The sequence below is a fragment of the Calidris pugnax genome, unplaced genomic scaffold, assembly GCF_001431845.1.
Source record: "Calidris pugnax isolate Ruff unplaced genomic scaffold, ASM143184v1 scaffold273, whole genome shotgun sequence".
NCBI lineage: Eukaryota > Metazoa > Chordata > Aves > Charadriiformes > Scolopacidae > Calidris > Calidris pugnax.
In genome coordinates, this window is record NW_015094508.1 from 1,714,148 (window position 1) to 1,732,351 (window position 18,204).

At 41.6% G+C, this 18,204-nt stretch overlaps 1 protein-coding gene across 1 annotated transcript; it reads left to right on the top strand.

Annotated features, from left to right (window-relative positions):
* Positions 1–12,527: 12,527 nt before the first annotated feature.
* On the top strand, positions 12,528–14,741 carry TMEM252 (transmembrane protein 252). Its single transcript, XM_014964886.1, has 2 exons — positions 12,528–12,838; positions 13,915–14,741. The coding sequence occupies exons 1-2, from the start codon at positions 12,561–12,563 to the stop codon at positions 14,195–14,197; spliced, it is 561 nt and encodes a 186-aa protein (XP_014820372.1). The 5' UTR covers positions 12,528–12,560; the 3' UTR covers positions 14,198–14,741.
* The last annotated feature ends 3,463 nt before the right edge of the window (positions 14,742–18,204 follow it).

Below are 18,204 nucleotides of genomic sequence, written 5' to 3' on the forward strand. Positions count from 1 at the left end.
TCCTTTTTTTTAAGTATTAGCATTTATTGCTTGTTTGTTCTACCTACTTCTGGGGTGGATTATTCTCAACCATTCAGGGAAATTTCTCAATAAAAATCCTGTAGCTTACTGTTTTCAATCAAATTATTTCATTCCTGATCCTTTCAGTATTTGCAGAACAAATTGAACTAAGTTTCCATTATGCAGTGCCCAGTGCAATCATTGATTCACAAATATCAGCTAGACCTCATAACATCACAACATCCTCAAATACAAAGAGTAGCCCTGGCCATGTTCTCCCTGCTAGGTTTGCATAGGCATCATCAAATTCACAGGTTGGGAATTGGTCTGTGAAATACAATTTTGGTGTTTGGGTCAGTACTGGGTCCAGTCTTATTTAATTTATTCATATACAACGTGGATGAATGTACCCTTAGCAAGTTTGCTGATGATACCAAACTGGGAGGAGTGGCTGACGCACCAGACGGCTGTGCTGCCACTCAGTGAGACCTAGACAGGCTGGAGAGTTGGGCAGTGAGGAACATCATGAAATTCAACAAGGGCAAGTGTAGGGTCTTGCATCTAGGTAGAAATAACCTCATGCATCAGTACAGGTTATGGGTTGACCTGCTGCAGAACATCTGCAGAGAAGTGCCTGGGGGTCCTGTGGATAAACTGACCATGAGGAAGCAATGTGCCCTTGTGGCCAAAAAGGCCAACGGTATCCTGGATTAAAAAGAGCACGGCCAGCAGGTCAGGGGAGGTCATCTTCCCCCTCTACTGTGCCCTGGTGAGGCTGCATCTGGAGCACTCTGTCCAGTTCTGGGACCCTCCAGTTCAAGAGAGATCGGGAACTACTGAAGACAATCCAGCAGAGGGCTACAAAGAAGATCAAGGGACTGGAGCACCTCTCTCATGAGGAAAGGCTTCCAGGTTGAGCCTGAAGAAGAGAAGGCTCAGAGGGGATCTCATAAATGATTATAAATATCTAAAGGGTCTGTGTCAGGAGGATGGGGTGAGGCTCTTTTCAACGGTGCCTGGTGACAAGAGACAACGGGTACAAACTGGAACACAGGAAATTCCATCTCAACATGAGGAGGAACTTCTTTACTTTGAGGGTGATGGAGCACTGGAACAGACTGTCCAGAGAGGTGGTGGAGTCTCCTTCTCTGGAGACCTTCGAAAACCCCCTGGATGCATTCCTGTCCAACCTACTCTAGGTGAACCTGCTTGGGCTGGGGGGGTGGGACTAGATGGTCTCCAAAGGTCTCTTCCAACCCCCACCATTGTGATTGTGATTGCTTGTATTCTCATTCAATCTTAAACTCTCCTATGTTCTCAAAAATGTTATAATTAATTCAGATATGATATGGAGAAAAGACTACATCTGCAAAGATTAAAATAATTTCTTATGCCGTCAAGTGGAAATTTTTAATGAGTACTAGAATTGCTAAAGAGAGGCCCATTGGTAAAACTGCACTGAATTGTTGACAACAACATATAATATGTCCTGAGTCATATATTACCAATAAATTATGTCAGCTAAGGGTGAGAGAAGAGGAAACAAACCTGTTTTAAATTCTGAGTGTTCATTTAACTAAAAATAATACATTTTAGACTAGAGCAAAACAGATCACCTTGAAATTTCTGGTAAAATACCGTTTTTTAGTAGCAGCAGTACATGTTACCCAAAATATGTTCTTATCTTGTACCGTGTACTATCATATGATATGTAGCTGGTACTGCTACATCCCACACATTTCCATTAAAATTTTTTTTTTTTACTTTCTGATTTTAAAGTTTCCAATTTTATTAATATTTTTAAAATATGCTTGTGTTTCACAACTTTCATAAAAACCTCTATGATAACACTAATTTTTTTTTGAGTGGCATAGTTCTAGCAACTGGTTTGTAAGAAAACTGTCTTAGAAGTTTCAACAGGATACAGGATAAGAAATGACCTTTCCAAGTGAAACGCAAACTGCAAAACAGTTGCAGTCGTCAAATCATCCACTGGAACATCCATTAAGTCCATCTTCAGTCGGACTTCCTAAGTGATTTTTTTGTGCGTCTGGGCTGCTGCCTTTTGACCTTGGCCTGCAGCCAGTCTACTCAGCAACCTTTACACCATGCTAGCTATTCCCTTTTCCCACCTGATCCTCGTTAGAAGCAACTTTCTTCCTGTTTTGTAAGAGAAATAGGAAATCTGCTCATTCAGTCTAACGCGGTCCAAGACACTCACTGCCAATAAAACAATCTAGCTGCAAAACATCAGGGGAGTTGAAAAAGGCCATGAACAACATCACAGGAAATCTTAAGTGATGGAAAATAAGAAAAATAATGGAACCCTGAAAATTAAACTGCCTTATGGGCTATTTCAGCTTCTCATCTTCTCATTGTTTTTCATTACATAGCTACTATGTGAGATGCAGTAATTTGAAATCAAGTGCTATTTTCGATTATCAGATATCCATAGCCTGTTGTCACAGACTTAACTGACCTCTTGCAGAAAGCACCAAACCTCTGCAGCTTGCAAAACCAGGCAGTGCTGTGAATGTGAAACAACTGGCAGATGCATACCTTTCCCATAAAAAGATCATTTCTTCTTCATTTCTTTTTTGCCCGCAGCAACACAAGGGACTGACCCCTCATTCCCTGGTGACCCCTCCATCCACAGCTTTTATGCAACGCTGGGCAACCCTCTCTTCACTGCACCTGGCAGTTGCACTTGGCAAGAAACCTCACTCCTGCAAGCCTGTGTCCTCCCCCGGGGAGCGCATCCTGCCTTCACCATGCTGTGGAGACATTGGCTGCCACTGAAAGATATCGCTTGTTTCTTTTGAATTTTTTAGAGTTGCTAGGGAACTGGCTGAGGTAGAAAATTGATTTATTTTTCCAAGGTTGAAGTTCATCATGCAAACCTGGTCTTCCCCCCATGTAATGTGTAGCCTAGTCACTGGCTTTTGATTCTTCTGTCATAAAGATCATTTAATCTTTGTAACTTCTTCATTAAAGATTTTTCAGAATATCTCTTTTTATCTCTTTTCCTACTGTAGAAAGGGAGTCTATCTGATTTCTTAAATTTTATCTTTTTTTTTTTTTTTTACAGAATATCCTTTCCTCTCCAGCTTTTCCAGTAGCAATTAATTCAGCCTGCTTCACCACAGATATGATGCTGTCATGTTCCAGCTACATAATCAAAACATGCAGATCAATGAGTGCAGACCAATAAATACAAAACAGGAAGTAAAAGGTGTTTTCACCAATGTAATTATTTCAGTAAATATCGTGTGGTAGTGGAAGGACAAGTACTTTCTTGTACTACGAAGATATAAATTACAGTAATTACCTGAACTTTAAATAGCAGTCATAAATAACTCAATATTTCTATATATGTGTGTGGGTGAGATCTGAAAGATCTGAAACATCAAAAAACGGAAGTAAGGAAACTTCTTCTGTAAAGTATGTTTAACAGAGAAGGAGAAATTGCAAATTTACAGGAAAAATATTATTGTAAATTCAGCTGGATTTGTTAGCCTATGCAGAAAACAGATTCCCACACTTGCAGGGGGATGAATCGGTTGGGGAAAAGTGGCTGGAAAGCTGCCCAGCAGAAAAGGGCCTGGGGGTGTTGGTCGACAGCAAGCTGAATATGAGCCAGCAGTGTGCCCAGGTAGCCAAGAAGGCCAACAGCATCCTGGCCTGTATCAGGAACAGTGTGGCCAGCAGGACTAGGGAAGGGATCACAAGCACAAATACAGGTTGGGCATAGAATGGATTGAGAGCAGGCCTGAGGAGAGGGACTTGGGGGTCTTGGTAGATGAGAAGCTCAATATGAGCCAGCAATGTGAGCTTGCAGCCCAGAAAGCCAACTGCATCCTGGGCAACGGCCAAAAGTGTGGCCAGCGGGTCAAGGGAGGTAATTCTCATCCTCCATTCCATTCTCGTGAGACTCCAGCTGGAGTACTGCTCCCAGCTCTGGAGTTCTCAGCACAGGAAGGACATGAACCTGTTGGAACGCGTCCAGAGGAGGGCCACAGAGGTGATCAGATGGCTGGAGCACCTCCCCTATGAAGACAGGATGAAAGAGTTGGGGTTGTTCGGCCTGGAGAAGTGAAGGCTCCAGGGAGACTTTATAGAAGCCTTCCAACATCTGAAGGGGACCTACAGGAAAGAGGGACTCTTTGTCAGGGTGATAGGACAAGAAGTAATGGATTTAAACTGAAAGAGGGGAGATTTAGATTAGATATTAGGAAGAAGTTCTTTACTGTGAGGGTGGTGAGACACTGCAACAGGTTGCCCATAGAAGCTGTGGATGCCCCATCCCTGGAGGTGTTCAAGGCCACGCTGGATGGGGCTTTGAGTAACCTGGTCTAGTGGGAGGTGTCCCTGCCCATGGCAGGGGGCTTGGAACTAGGTGATCTTTAAGGTCTCTTCCAACCCAAACCATTCTATGATTCTGTGACTCTATTCTATAACTGTACTTGATCAGAATGTGTGGCAGCTCTCTACCAGCTGCCATTTCCTTATAAATACTTTAATTTGTTGTAAATTAGCATACACCACATCTGGATAAACAAGGGGCAGAAAAGTACAGCACTGGTCAAGCAGACATGAAACATTTCATGATACCATAAAGCTTCTATAAGACAAAATGTGAGATTGCATGTTGTGGTGCAGCACATACAGATACAGCCCGGGACAGGGTGACACAGGAGACCCAGTGCTATCAGGACTCCTGGGCAGTCAGAGTCAAAACTCTTTCCCCTAAGTGGAAAATTATGAGGCTCAAGCGCCCTATGGAAAGTGCATATGAAGAGCTTCCTCCTCTTGAGCAGCAGGGAGGGTCTACAGTAGGAAAAGCTGGAGCCTTCCTCATCCCGTCAAATGAGACTCTCTCATTCAGGATTTGCATAAATGACCTACAGCATCTAGAGCCAAGCAGTATGTTAGAAAGGTTTACTGCATTGACTATAGAAGTCCTACAGCTTTCCCAGACTGGTTGTGAAATAGAGTCCGCAGTAAGCACCAAGAAACCTTCTTACAGACCATGGCAGAAAATTCTCATAATCATTTGTTGTTACCCGTGTGTAACCTACCTCATTGAATATCACCCAACAACACCTGCAATAAACTCATAATTGCAACCAAGATTTCATCCTATTTTTAAATGATCTCCTGTTCTGATTTGCTCACTGTGTGCAAAACAACAAACCTAGGTAATGTCCAGTTAATTACTCCATTGTTGAAAATATTCAGAAACATGATTAGTAATGTTCCAAATAAGGTAACATTAATAGACAAGTCAAGGTCTGATTATAGAGTTTGCTACGCCCTGTCGAAAACTAGTGGGTACACTCTCTAAGAGAAAATCCATAGACTAATTCTAAAGATTTTTTTTTCCATTGGAGATTGCAATATTTAGGGCTAAAATCTGTTGGTAGCAAGCATGTCTGAATTTCGGATGTCTAAGTATATTTGGAAAACTGAGTATAGATGTTCCAGCATAGCTATGAGCAGTGATCCTTTTGAAATTCAGTCAATAAATATTGCTGGAAGAGAGAAGCAAATAACAGTAAAGGAATAAGAGTATAATTGAACCTGCAGGCAAAGAAGGACATTTCTTGTATGCCTATGTACTTTTTTGACATTATGCAATTTTGATTTATTTCATTTTATATACTAAAGTCATAGATTATATCCCATTGCAAGCAAGAAATTTATCCTTTTGCAAAGGATTATTAAAAACATCAAGGCAGTTGAATAATGTGTTAAAGACAGGAGGCATAAATCCAACAACAGATGAAAACGAATGATTAAGAAAGATTCCCTTCAAACTTCTCAGAGAGAGTTATGAGCTGTGATTTTTGTTGTTTGCTGTGGGTTTTTTTTAAGACAAACAAATACAGGTCTCATTCATTCAAGTGTGTAAACCATTACAAATTGTAACATGCAATGAATGCAGCATATTTGTGTATGCACTCCGAAGTTTACCTTTGTGAAGGAACAACGGTGCAGGAAGTTCCTGTTTCCTTCCTTAAAGTAGGTTTAAGATTACAAATTAATCTCAAAAGAGATTATGAGTATCTCAAAGAGTTAATGAATATCTTAGAACTGCCTGTTTCTCTTAATTGTCCTAAGGCCAGTTGATCCTGAAGTATATAAATACCAATGCATGGAGAAACACAGTTGAAACAGCCAGCAAACAAAGAGCAAACAGGAACCAAGAGCTGTGCCTGCTGGAAAAGATGCCAAAATGCATTTTTACCTTCATTCGTCTTTCTGTGCTCTTACTCGGTTTCTCCATTATTTGTGTGGGAGTCCTTTGCGTTCCCACAAGCTCCTCCACATGCAGATGTGGAAATAACGAACTGGTGTTTTATTGCCTGTTAGCTCCGGGGGTCTTTCTCCTTGTGATTGGCATCTGCTGGAACACTTGCCACGAAGTTTTGAAGTACAGGGGCCCCTTCGGCGCCTCCATTCGAAACCCCAGCCGCAGAGAGCTACGTGTCAGCACTATAGACAGGTATGTGCTGCAGTTCTGCTGCCCATGAACTGGGAGGGAGGGATGCTGCTCTGTAAACACACTCTGGGAAGAAAGGAGCTATACAAACGAAGTGTTTACAAAATAAATTTTAAAAGTGGCCATTTTACTATATTTCTATGAAAAAAAAAAATGGTCTGTGAAATACAATTTTGGTGTTTGGGTCAGTACTGGGTCCAGTCTTATTTAATTTATTCATATACAACGTGGATGAATGTACCCTTAGCAAGTTTGCTGATGATACCAAACTGGGAGGAGTGGCTGACGCACCAGACGGCTGTGCTGCCACTCAGTGAGACCTAGACAGGCTGGAGAGTTGGGCAGTGAGGAACATCATGAAATTCAACAAGGGCAAGTGTAGGGTCTTGCATCTAGGTAGAAATAACCTCATGCATCAGTACAGGTTATGGGTTGACCTGCTGCAGAACATCTGCAGAGAAGTGCCTGGGGGTCCTGTGGATAAACTGACCATGAGGAAGCAATGTGCCCTTGTGGCCAAAAAGGCCAACGGTATCCTGGATTAAAAAGAGCACGGCCAGCAGGTCAGGGGAGGTCATCTTCCCCCTCTACTGTGCCCTGGTGAGGCTGCATCTGGAGCACTCTGTCCAGTTCTGGGACCCTCCAGTTCAAGAGAGATCGGGAACTACTGAAGACAATCCAGCAGAGGGCTACAAAGAAGATCAAGGGACTGGAGCACCTCTCTCATGAGGAAAGGCTTCCAGGTTGAGCCTGAAGAAGAGAAGGCTCAGAGGGGATCTCATAAATGATTATAAATATCTAAAGGGTCTGTGTCAGGAGGATGGGGTGAGGCTCTTTTCAACGGTGCCTGGTGACAAGAGACAACGGGTACAAACTGGAACACAGGAAATTCCATCTCAACATGAGGAGGAACTTCTTTACTTTGAGGGTGATGGAGCACTGGAACAGACTGTCCAGAGAGGTGGTGGAGTCTCCTTCTCTGGAGACCTTCGAAAACCCCCTGGATGCATTCCTGTCCAACCTACTCTAGGTGAACCTGCTTGGGCTGGGGGGGTGGGACTAGATGGTCTCCAAAGGTCTCTTCCAACCCCCACCATTGTGATTGTGATTGCTTGTATTCTCATTCAATCTTAAACTCTCCTATGTTCTCAAAAATGTTATAATTAATTCAGATATGATATGGAGAAAAGACTACATCTGCAAAGATTAAAATAATTTCTTATGCCGTCAAGTGGAAATTTTTAATGAGTACTAGAATTGCTAAAGAGAGGCCCATTGGTAAAACTGCACTGAATTGTTGACAACAACATATAATATGTCCTGAGTCATATATTACCAATAAATTATGTCAGCTAAGGGTGAGAGAAGAGGAAACAAACCTGTTTTAAATTCTGAGTGTTCATTTAACTAAAAATAATACATTTTAGACTAGAGCAAAACAGATCACCTTGAAATTTCTGGTAAAATACCGTTTTTTAGTAGCAGCAGTACATGTTACCCAAAATATGTTCTTATCTTGTACCGTGTACTATCATATGATATGTAGCTGGTACTGCTACATCCCACACATTTCCATTAAAATTTTTTTTTTTTACTTTCTGATTTTAAAGTTTCCAATTTTATTAATATTTTTAAAATATGCTTGTGTTTCACAACTTTCATAAAAACCTCTATGATAACACTAATTTTTTTTTGAGTGGCATAGTTCTAGCAACTGGTTTGTAAGAAAACTGTCTTAGAAGTTTCAACAGGATACAGGATAAGAAATGACCTTTCCAAGTGAAACGCAAACTGCAAAACAGTTGCAGTCGTCAAATCATCCACTGGAACATCCATTAAGTCCATCTTCAGTCGGACTTCCTAAGTGATTTTTTTGTGCGTCTGGGCTGCTGCCTTTTGACCTTGGCCTGCAGCCAGTCTACTCAGCAACCTTTACACCATGCTAGCTATTCCCTTTTCCCACCTGATCCTCGTTAGAAGCAACTTTCTTCCTGTTTTGTAAGAGAAATAGGAAATCTGCTCATTCAGTCTAACGCGGTCCAAGACACTCACTGCCAATAAAACAATCTAGCTGCAAAACATCAGGGGAGTTGAAAAAGGCCATGAACAACATCACAGGAAATCTTAAGTGATGGAAAATAAGAAAAATAATGGAACCCTGAAAATTAAACTGCCTTATGGGCTATTTCAGCTTCTCATCTTCTCATTGTTTTTCATTACATAGCTACTATGTGAGATGCAGTAATTTGAAATCAAGTGCTATTTTCGATTATCAGATATCCATAGCCTGTTGTCACAGACTTAACTGACCTCTTGCAGAAAGCACCAAACCTCTGCAGCTTGCAAAACCAGGCAGTGCTGTGAATGTGAAACAACTGGCAGATGCATACCTTTCCCATAAAAAGATCATTTCTTCTTCATTTCTTTTTTGCCCGCAGCAACACAAGGGACTGACCCCTCATTCCCTGGTGACCCCTCCATCCACAGCTTTTATGCAACGCTGGGCAACCCTCTCTTCACTGCACCTGGCAGTTGCACTTGGCAAGAAACCTCACTCCTGCAAGCCTGTGTCCTCCCCCGGGGAGCGCATCCTGCCTTCACCATGCTGTGGAGACATTGGCTGCCACTGAAAGATATCGCTTGTTTCTTTTGAATTTTTTAGAGTTGCTAGGGAACTGGCTGAGGTAGAAAATTGATTTATTTTTCCAAGGTTGAAGTTCATCATGCAAACCTGGTCTTCCCCCCATGTAATGTGTAGCCTAGTCACTGGCTTTTGATTCTTCTGTCATAAAGATCATTTAATCTTTGTAACTTCTTCATTAAAGATTTTTCAGAATATCTCTTTTTATCTCTTTTCCTACTGTAGAAAGGGAGTCTATCTGATTTCTTAAATTTTATCTTTTTTTTTTTTTTTTACAGAATATCCTTTCCTCTCCAGCTTTTCCAGTAGCAATTAATTCAGCCTGCTTCACCACAGATATGATGCTGTCATGTTCCAGCTACATAATCAAAACATGCAGATCAATGAGTGCAGACCAATAAATACAAAACAGGAAGTAAAAGGTGTTTTCACCAATGTAATTATTTCAGTAAATATCGTGTGGTAGTGGAAGGACAAGTACTTTCTTGTACTACGAAGATATAAATTACAGTAATTACCTGAACTTTAAATAGCAGTCATAAATAACTCAATATTTCTATATATGTGTGTGGGTGAGATCTGAAAGATCTGAAACATCAAAAAACGGAAGTAAGGAAACTTCTTCTGTAAAGTATGTTTAACAGAGAAGGAGAAATTGCAAATTTACAGGAAAAATATTATTGTAAATTCAGCTGGATTTGTTAGCCTATGCAGAAAACAGATTCCCACACTTGCAGGGGGATGAATCGGTTGGGGAAAAGTGGCTGGAAAGCTGCCCAGCAGAAAAGGGCCTGGGGGTGTTGGTCGACAGCCAGCTGAATATGAGCCAGCAGTGTGCCCAGGTAGCCAAGAAGGCCAACAGCATCCTGGCCTGTATCAGGAACAGTGTGGCCAGCAGGACTAGGGAAGGGATCCCAAGCACAAATACAGGTTGGGCATAGAATGGATTGAGAGCAGGCCTGAGGAGAGGGACTTGGGGGTCTTGGTAGATGAGAAGCTCAATATGAGCCAGCAATGTGAGCTTGCAGCCCAGAAAGCCAACTGCATCCTGGGCAACGGCCAAAAGTGTGGCCAGCGGGTCAAGGGAGGTAATTCTCATCCTCCATTCCATTCTCGTGAGACTCCAGCTGGAGTACTGCTCCCAGCTCTGGAGTTCTCAGCACAGGAAGGACATGAACCTGTTGGAACGCGTCCAGAGGAGGGCCACAGAGGTGATCAGATGGCTGGAGCACCTCCCCTATGAAGACAGGATGAAAGAGTTGGGGTTGTTCGGCCTGGAGAAGTGAAGGCTCCAGGGAGACTTTATAGAAGCCTTCCAACATCTGAAGGGGACCTACAGGAAAGAGGGACTCTTTGTCAGGGTGATAGGACAAGAAGTAATGGATTTAAACTGAAAGAGGGGAGATTTAGATTAGATATTAGGAAGAAGTTCTTTACTGTGAGGGTGGTGAGACACTGCAACAGGTTGCCCATAGAAGCTGTGGATGCCCCATCCCTGGAGGTGTTCAAGGCCACGCTGGATGGGGCTTTGAGTAACCTGGTCTAGTGGGAGGTGTCCCTGCCCATGGCAGGGGGCTTGGAACTAGGTGATCTTTAAGGTCTCTTCCAACCCAAACCATTCTATGATTCTGTGACTCTATTCTATAACTGTACTTGATCAGAATGTGTGGCAGCTCTCTACCAGCTGCCATTTCCTTATAAATACTTTAATTTGTTGTAAATTAGCATACACCACATCTGGATAAACAAGGGGCAGAAAAGTACAGCACTGGTCAAGCAGACATGAAACATTTCATGATACCATAAAGCTTCTATAAGACAAAATGTGAGATTGCATGTTGTGGTGCAGCACATACAGATACAGCCCGGGACAGGGTGACACAGGAGACCCAGTGCTATCAGGACTCCTGGGCAGTCAGAGTCAAAACTCTTTCCCCTAAGTGGAAAATTATGAGGCTCAAGCGCCCTATGGAAAGTGCATATGAAGAGCTTCCTCCTCTTGAGCAGCAGGGAGGGTCTACAGTAGGAAAAGCTGGAGCCTTCCTCATCCCGTCAAATGAGACTCTCTCATTCAGGATTTGCATAAATGACCTACAGCATCTAGAGCCAAGCAGTATGTTAGAAAGGTTTACTGCATTGACTATAGAAGTCCTACAGCTTTCCCAGACTGGTTGTGAAATAGAGTCCGCAGTAAGCACCAAGAAACCTTCTTACAGACCATGGCAGAAAATTCTCATAATCATTTGTTGTTACCCGTGTGTAACCTACCTCATTGAATATCACCCAACAACACCTGCAATAAACTCATAATTGCAACCAAGATTTCATCCTATTTTTAAATGATCTCCTGTTCTGATTTGCTCACTGTGTGCAAAACAACAAACCTAGGTAATGTCCAGTTAATTACTCCATTGTTGAAAATATTCAGAAACATGATTAGTAATGTTCCAAATAAGGTAACATTAATAGACAAGTCAAGGTCTGATTATAGAGTTTGCTACGCCCTGTCGAAAACTAGTGGGTACACTCTCTAAGAGAAAATCCATAGACTAATTCTAAAGATTTTTTTTTCCATTGGAGATTGCAATATTTAGGGCTAAAATCTGTTGGTAGCAAGCATGTCTGAATTTCGGATGTCTAAGTATATTTGGAAAACTGAGTATAGATGTTCCAGCATAGCTATGAGCAGTGATCCTTTTGAAATTCAGTCAATAAATATTGCTGGAAGAGAGAAGCAAATAACAGTAAAGGAATAAGAGTATAATTGAACCTGCAGGCAAAGAAGGACATTTCTTGTATGCCTATGTACTTTTTTGACATTATGCAATTTTGATTTATTTCATTTTATATACTAAAGTCATAGATTATATCCCATTGCAAGCAAGAAATTTATCCTTTTGCAAAGGATTATTAAAAACATCAAGGCAGTTGAATAATGTGTTAAAGACAGGAGGCATAAATCCAACAACAGATGAAAACGAATGATTAAGAAAGATTCCCTTCAAACTTCTCAGAGAGAGTTATGAGCTGTGATTTTTGTTGTTTGCTGTGGGTTTTTTTTAAGACAAACAAATACAGGTCTCATTCATTCAAGTGTGTAAACCATTACAAATTGTAACATGCAATGAATGCAGCATATTTGTGTATGCACTCCGAAGTTTACCTTTGTGAAGGAACAACGGTGCAGGAAGTTCCTGTTTCCTTCCTTAAAGTAGGTTTAAGATTACAAATTAATCTCAAAAGAGATTATGAGTATCTCAAAGAGTTAATGAATATCTTAGAACTGCCTGTTTCTCTTAATTGTCCTAAGGCCAGTTGATCCTGAAGTATATAAATACCAATGCATGGAGAAACACAGTTGAAACAGCCAGCAAACAAAGAGCAAACAGGAACCAAGAGCTGTGCCTGCTGGAAAAGATGCCAAAATGCATTTTTACCTTCATTCGTCTTTCTGTGCTCTTACTCGGTTTCTCCATTATTTGTGTGGGAGTCCTTTGCGTTCCCACAAGCTCCTCCACATGCAGATGTGGAAATAACGAACTGGTGTTTTATTGCCTGTTAGCTCCGGGGGTCTTTCTCCTTGTGATTGGCATCTGCTGGAACACTTGCCACGAAGTTTTGAAGTACAGGGGCCCCTTCGGCGCCTCCATTCGAAACCCCAGCCGCAGAGAGCTACGTGTCAGCACTATAGACAGGTATGTGCTGCAGTTCTGCTGCCCATGAACTGGGAGGGAGGGATGCTGCTCTGTAAACACACTCTGGGAAGAAAGGAGCTATACAAACGAAGTGTTTACAAAATAAATTTTAAAAGTGGCCATTTTACTATATTTCTATGAAAAAAAAAAATGGTAGTCAGAGCTTTGATTTGCTAGAGCAAGCAGCAATGTGCAAACAGCAATTTTTACACAGTATTCGTAAGGTAAGGTATATTACAAGAAACACAGCAGATTGCACAGAGCGGCCTAAAGCAACACATGGAGGGAGCAGGTGAAGCTATGCCTACATCATCAGTTTCATCTCAACAGACAGTTCCAGATGTGCTGCCGTGGGATATCTGCTCGTATTACTTATTACCAATGAGGTACACAGGGAGCTTCAGTCCCTATATGGTCCCTGCTAGAGTTTTCTTGCATAATTGACCCTGCTATTTCTGAGCAAAATCTGATGCTTTGAGAGAGAGAGAGTTTCTTAAACTTACTGGCCGTAGGCCTGACAAAAGTCTTAACCAGGTCATTGGAGACAAATTACTTTTCTCAGACTGTTGTGGAAACCGCACCAGAAACAGTGACAATGGGTGCTCCAAAAGCACTATGAGAACACCATTCAGCAAATTTTGGTTAGATAAGCAGAAGCATGCAAAATGTATTTTAAAACTGTGGAAAAAAATTATTACTGTAATAATAAATAATTCACTAATTTAATTTCTTTGGACAGTGACCTCTTTCTTCTTCCAAATCAAACTTTTCTCAGGCACTTGTTGAAATACTCACAAGAATGAGTGTTTGTATGTCATGGGTAGGAACTCTGATGAGGAAGTCTTGTCTTGTTAGAATGCTGGATTCTAATAAAACATTTTACAGAAAGACTTAGGTAATGATGCCAGCTGTTTTATATTAATATATTCAATTGATCTAAACATACTTATATTTCCATTTACAGTTTAAGCCTCATCTAAACTTCGGAAACATAACAGATAAAGCATCTAACCAAGCTCTCTGAGATAAATCACATTTCACCATGATGTGTTTCTTTTTGGTTTCTTTTTTTCCAGGCCTGACTTCTATCCCCCCTCCTATGAAGACAGCACAGATCCTGAAAAACAGACCTTCCCACTGCCAGTTGCCCCTACTCTGAAAGAGCAAGAAGCCATAAACATCCCTCCACCTCCATATAGTGAAAGCAGTGCAGAGTTCATCAGTGAAACTAATGAGAAGGAGCAGCCACCACCTTATGAGTTATCTGTGGGGCAACTACAGCAGCAGCAAACAGCTGACCAAGACTCAAACACTGGAAGGGAGTCAGAATCTCATCCATCCACACAAGAAAAGAGTTAACAACAAGATACGAATTGCCAGGGGACCTCAGAAAGAGCAACGCCTGTCCGAACATGAGAGACTGGCAGTGGGTAAAATTCTGTGAAGCAGGGAAAATAGGAAGAAGATGTGTCAGTGTTCCCTGACAGTACATCACTTAGGGTGAAACTGCCTAGGAGAAGCCACTGAGGGTGAAACTGCCTAGGAGAAGCATTGACCATTTGTGTGTTCAAGTGGAGTTGGAGGGGATATATACAAAGGTGCTCAGTGTCTCAAAGTAGAATGAATCTCTACAGAGATAAAAACAGTAAGACTGTATCTTATAAAAGTCAACATCCCTGGCAATATGAGTTTCTTATGCTGCAAGATAAATGAAGTACCATGCTGCCCTCGGTCTTAAGTGTCTTGTACCTCATAAGGAGTGTTGGCTAGAAGTCCTTATTTATGGTTTTGTAACATTAGCTGACTTGGGAAACTTATGAACTCAGCTTTTGTTTGGAATTTGTAAATTGTTTGGTGTAACTGATTATTTTTGTATCATATGCCTTTCAAGTTACTTGTTTGATTCTAGGGTACTAATACCTGGTATTTACTATTGAATCAATGAATAAATTTTGTATTCAAAATAACTGCCACGTATTTGCTTATATGATACAAGGTGTCCATAATTAAGGATAAGCACACAACAGAATACACGTAATACACTTCTTGGCAGCTAAACAGAAAACCCTGGTTATGCCCACAGCTCCTCTAAAGAAACTAGCAGTTGCAGGAGGAAGAACTTTCTCTGATTTGCTCCTCTATTCTGTCTCTAAAAGCAGTTGCTGCCACTACAGCTTAATCGAGACTGTGGGAACTAAAAAAGAGATCCTGTATCCTGTTTCTGGTGCAAGTGGCCTCACAGTTAGAGAACAAGTACCAGAATGAGGACAGGCTTTGACTTATGCTTCCTCTGTTATCTCTTTCCTTCCTTCCACAAAACCACTGAAGCAAATTTTCATCCAGGCCACTGTCATCTATAATTCCAGATGACAAGAAAAATTTCATGAACATTCACTGCAAAACTGACTATAAGGCAAAACTGAGTTTTGCTTTTTGTTGCAAAACCAGTGAGATACAGATAGAAAAGTTATCACACTTTCCCGATGCTCACATAACATAAGTCAACAACTTTCCATTGTAGCTGCGTATACATTAGAAGTGCAAGCTGTGGTGGTGATGGTAACAATGGCTAAGGCCAGGGAAGTGACAATCGCATCAGTTTTTTCTTCCAAAGAATTTCATCCTTTATGGGAAGGACCAATAAACCTTCAGTTGATGTAAGGAGAAAGTAAAGCAGGATAAAATGGGGTGAAGAAACTACAGAGAAAGGAAAATCAATTCAAGACAAGTTGAGGAAGAGAAATGTATTATAACAATCACAGGCTAAAAAAGAGTTCCTGAAAAAAGGTAGAAGATAGAAAATGTCATCATCGTATAAAGACTTTTTGAAGTGATTGAGAAGTCGCACAGCACAGAGAACAGCAAAATTCAAAGGAACACTGCACTTTATTTCCAAAAAAGTTGAAGTGAGGATCTCCTACACCAAGTTACCCTGTTATGGTCTGAACTTCCTAGCACTATTATATCTGCAGCTTGAAATGTCTTGCTTCTTTACTCCAGGGCCCCAGATCCTGAAGGGTGTGTGCACTGCAGAAGTATTGGTGCAGGGATCAATCACAGCAGATGAGGTTGATTAACGAGGAGACTTCCCGTGGCAAAATGCTTGTCCTATGTCAGTTCAATGTTTGCATTTTCTTTTTCTGTGTAAATCTTATTTTTCCACCAGATAACTTTTAAAGCAAGACCATAAGAATGGAGAAACAATTGAGCTACAGGTAGCTCTGACAGCAAGTACTGCAAGAGTACCACTGAAAGTTGCTCTTGGACCACCTTGCTATAGGAAATGACATTCAGATTCTTCCCACATAGTTTATGGATAATTAGGAAGACTGAATCCTCTCTTCCTTTCCCCCAACCCCATGGCAGTCCTGCCTCTTTTTAGCTCCAGCCTTCTGCATATGTTGTGAGGTCTCAATGGGTCCAGAAATGTGAAACCAAAGATAAGTGCATCTTCAACCTGTAATATGGAAGAAAGTATTTGAAACATGAAGATTATTGAGATAAGATAATTGAGGTTAATACCTAATATTTTATTTGGTACAATCTGTTTTTCAGTTTGTCTTTTCAGCTAATGAACTATTTGGCTATGAGCCAAATGGTGTATGCAATCAGCTCAAAATTTTCAACAATCAAAGGCAGAAAAGCTTTTAAATGGTTTGCTTTTGATCAAACTTACTAGCACAAAGTCATCTTTGCCAAGAGTAACAGCTGGAAGTTTTAGATTAAAATGAATTTTCTTTGGACTGGAGGACACAAACAGGTCAAACTAAGGCTTCAGAACAGGTTCTTTTACTGCATTGACAACAACTTCCTGACACAGGTGAGTGAGGAGCCAACAAGAACGTGGTGCATGGCTGTCCTGATACAGTATCAGAAGAAGTGAGTGGGCATATGAAGACCTTTGCTGCAGCGATCATGAGATGGTGGAGTTCAGGACCTTTAGAGGAGGGAGAAGGGCAAAAAGGGGGACGAAAATTAGCAGAGCAGAGTTGAATCTCTTCAGAGATTTGCTTGGAAGAACCCCACGGCTTATGGCCCCAGAGAGAAGACGGGTCCAGGACGACTGTTTGATTTTCAAGGACGACCTTCTTCAAGCACAGGAATGGTTAATCCTAAAACAAGAAATCAAACAAAGACAGCAGGAGGCCTGCATGGGTGACCAGAGAGCTCCTGACTAAATTTAGATATGAACAGGAAGTGTATGGTAAGTGGAAGCAGAGACAGGTGACCCAGGAGGAGAATATAGAGACGCTGTCCAGTCATGCAGGGATGAGATTAGGAAAGCCAAAGCCTTCCTGAATTGAATCTAGTGAGGAAGGTGAAGGGCAACAAGAGAAGTTTCTACAGGTATATTAGGTGAAAGAGGACATGGAAAATGCTGAAATCCTTCATGCTTTCTTTGCCTCCATCTTCACTGGTAAAACCAGCCTTCAGGAGTCCCAAGGCATTGAGACAAGAGGAAAAGTCTGGAGCAAGGAAGACTTACCCTTGGTGGAGCAGGATAAGGTTTGGGAGCACTTAAAACAAACTAGACATACACAAGTCCGTGGGATGACTTGGGATCCACCCATGGTGCTGAAGAAACTGGGCCATGACATTGCATGTCACCACTGTCATCTTTGAAAGATTCTCATGACTGGGAGAGGTTCCTGAGGACTAGAAGAGAGAAAATGTCACTCCTGTTTTTAACAGAGGAAAGAGGATCGGGTTAGATAGAGGATGGCTAGCCTCATCTCAGTCCTTGGGGAAGTGATGGGGCAACTAATCCTGGAAACCCTTGAAGGACAAGAAGGTGACTGGGAGTAGTCACCATGGATTTATGAAGAAGAAACAATGCTTAACCAATTTGATGATGTTCTACAATGAGATAACTCACTCAGTGGATGAGGTGAGAACAGTGGATGTTGTTTGCTTTGACTTTAGTAAGGCCTTTGGCAACATCTCCCATGACATCCTCATAGACAAGATGACACAATACAGTTTAGATAAGTGGACAGCAAGATAGATTGAAAAGTGGCTGAATAGGTGGGCCACAAAATCCAGTTGGAGGCCAGTCACCAGCAGAATGCCCCAGGGGTCATACTGGAACCAATACTGCTTAACATATTTAATGAGAGCACACCCTCAGCAGTTTTGCAGATGATGCAATACTGGAAGGAACAGCTGACACACCAGAAGATTTTGCTGACATTCAGAGGAACCTGGATGGGCTGGAGAAATGGGCCGGCAGGAACCTCATGAAGTACAGCAAAGGGAAATGCAAAGTACTGCTCTTGGGGAGGAATAAACAAAGGCATCAATGCATACGGAAGCCATTGGGCTGGAAAACAGCTCCAGAGAGCAGGCCCTGGCAATCACATGCTGGG

Bases quoted from the DNA above. Each gene is read 5' to 3' on its own strand.
- TMEM252 (XM_014964886.1), top strand. From the start codon at position 12,561: ATGCCAAAATGCATTTTTACCTTCATTCGTCTTTCTGTGCTCTTACTC. The intron at 12,839-13,914 runs GTATGTGCTGCA...CTTTTTTTCCAG, and splicing joins CGTGTCAGCACTATAGACAG to GCCTGACTTCTATCCCCCCT.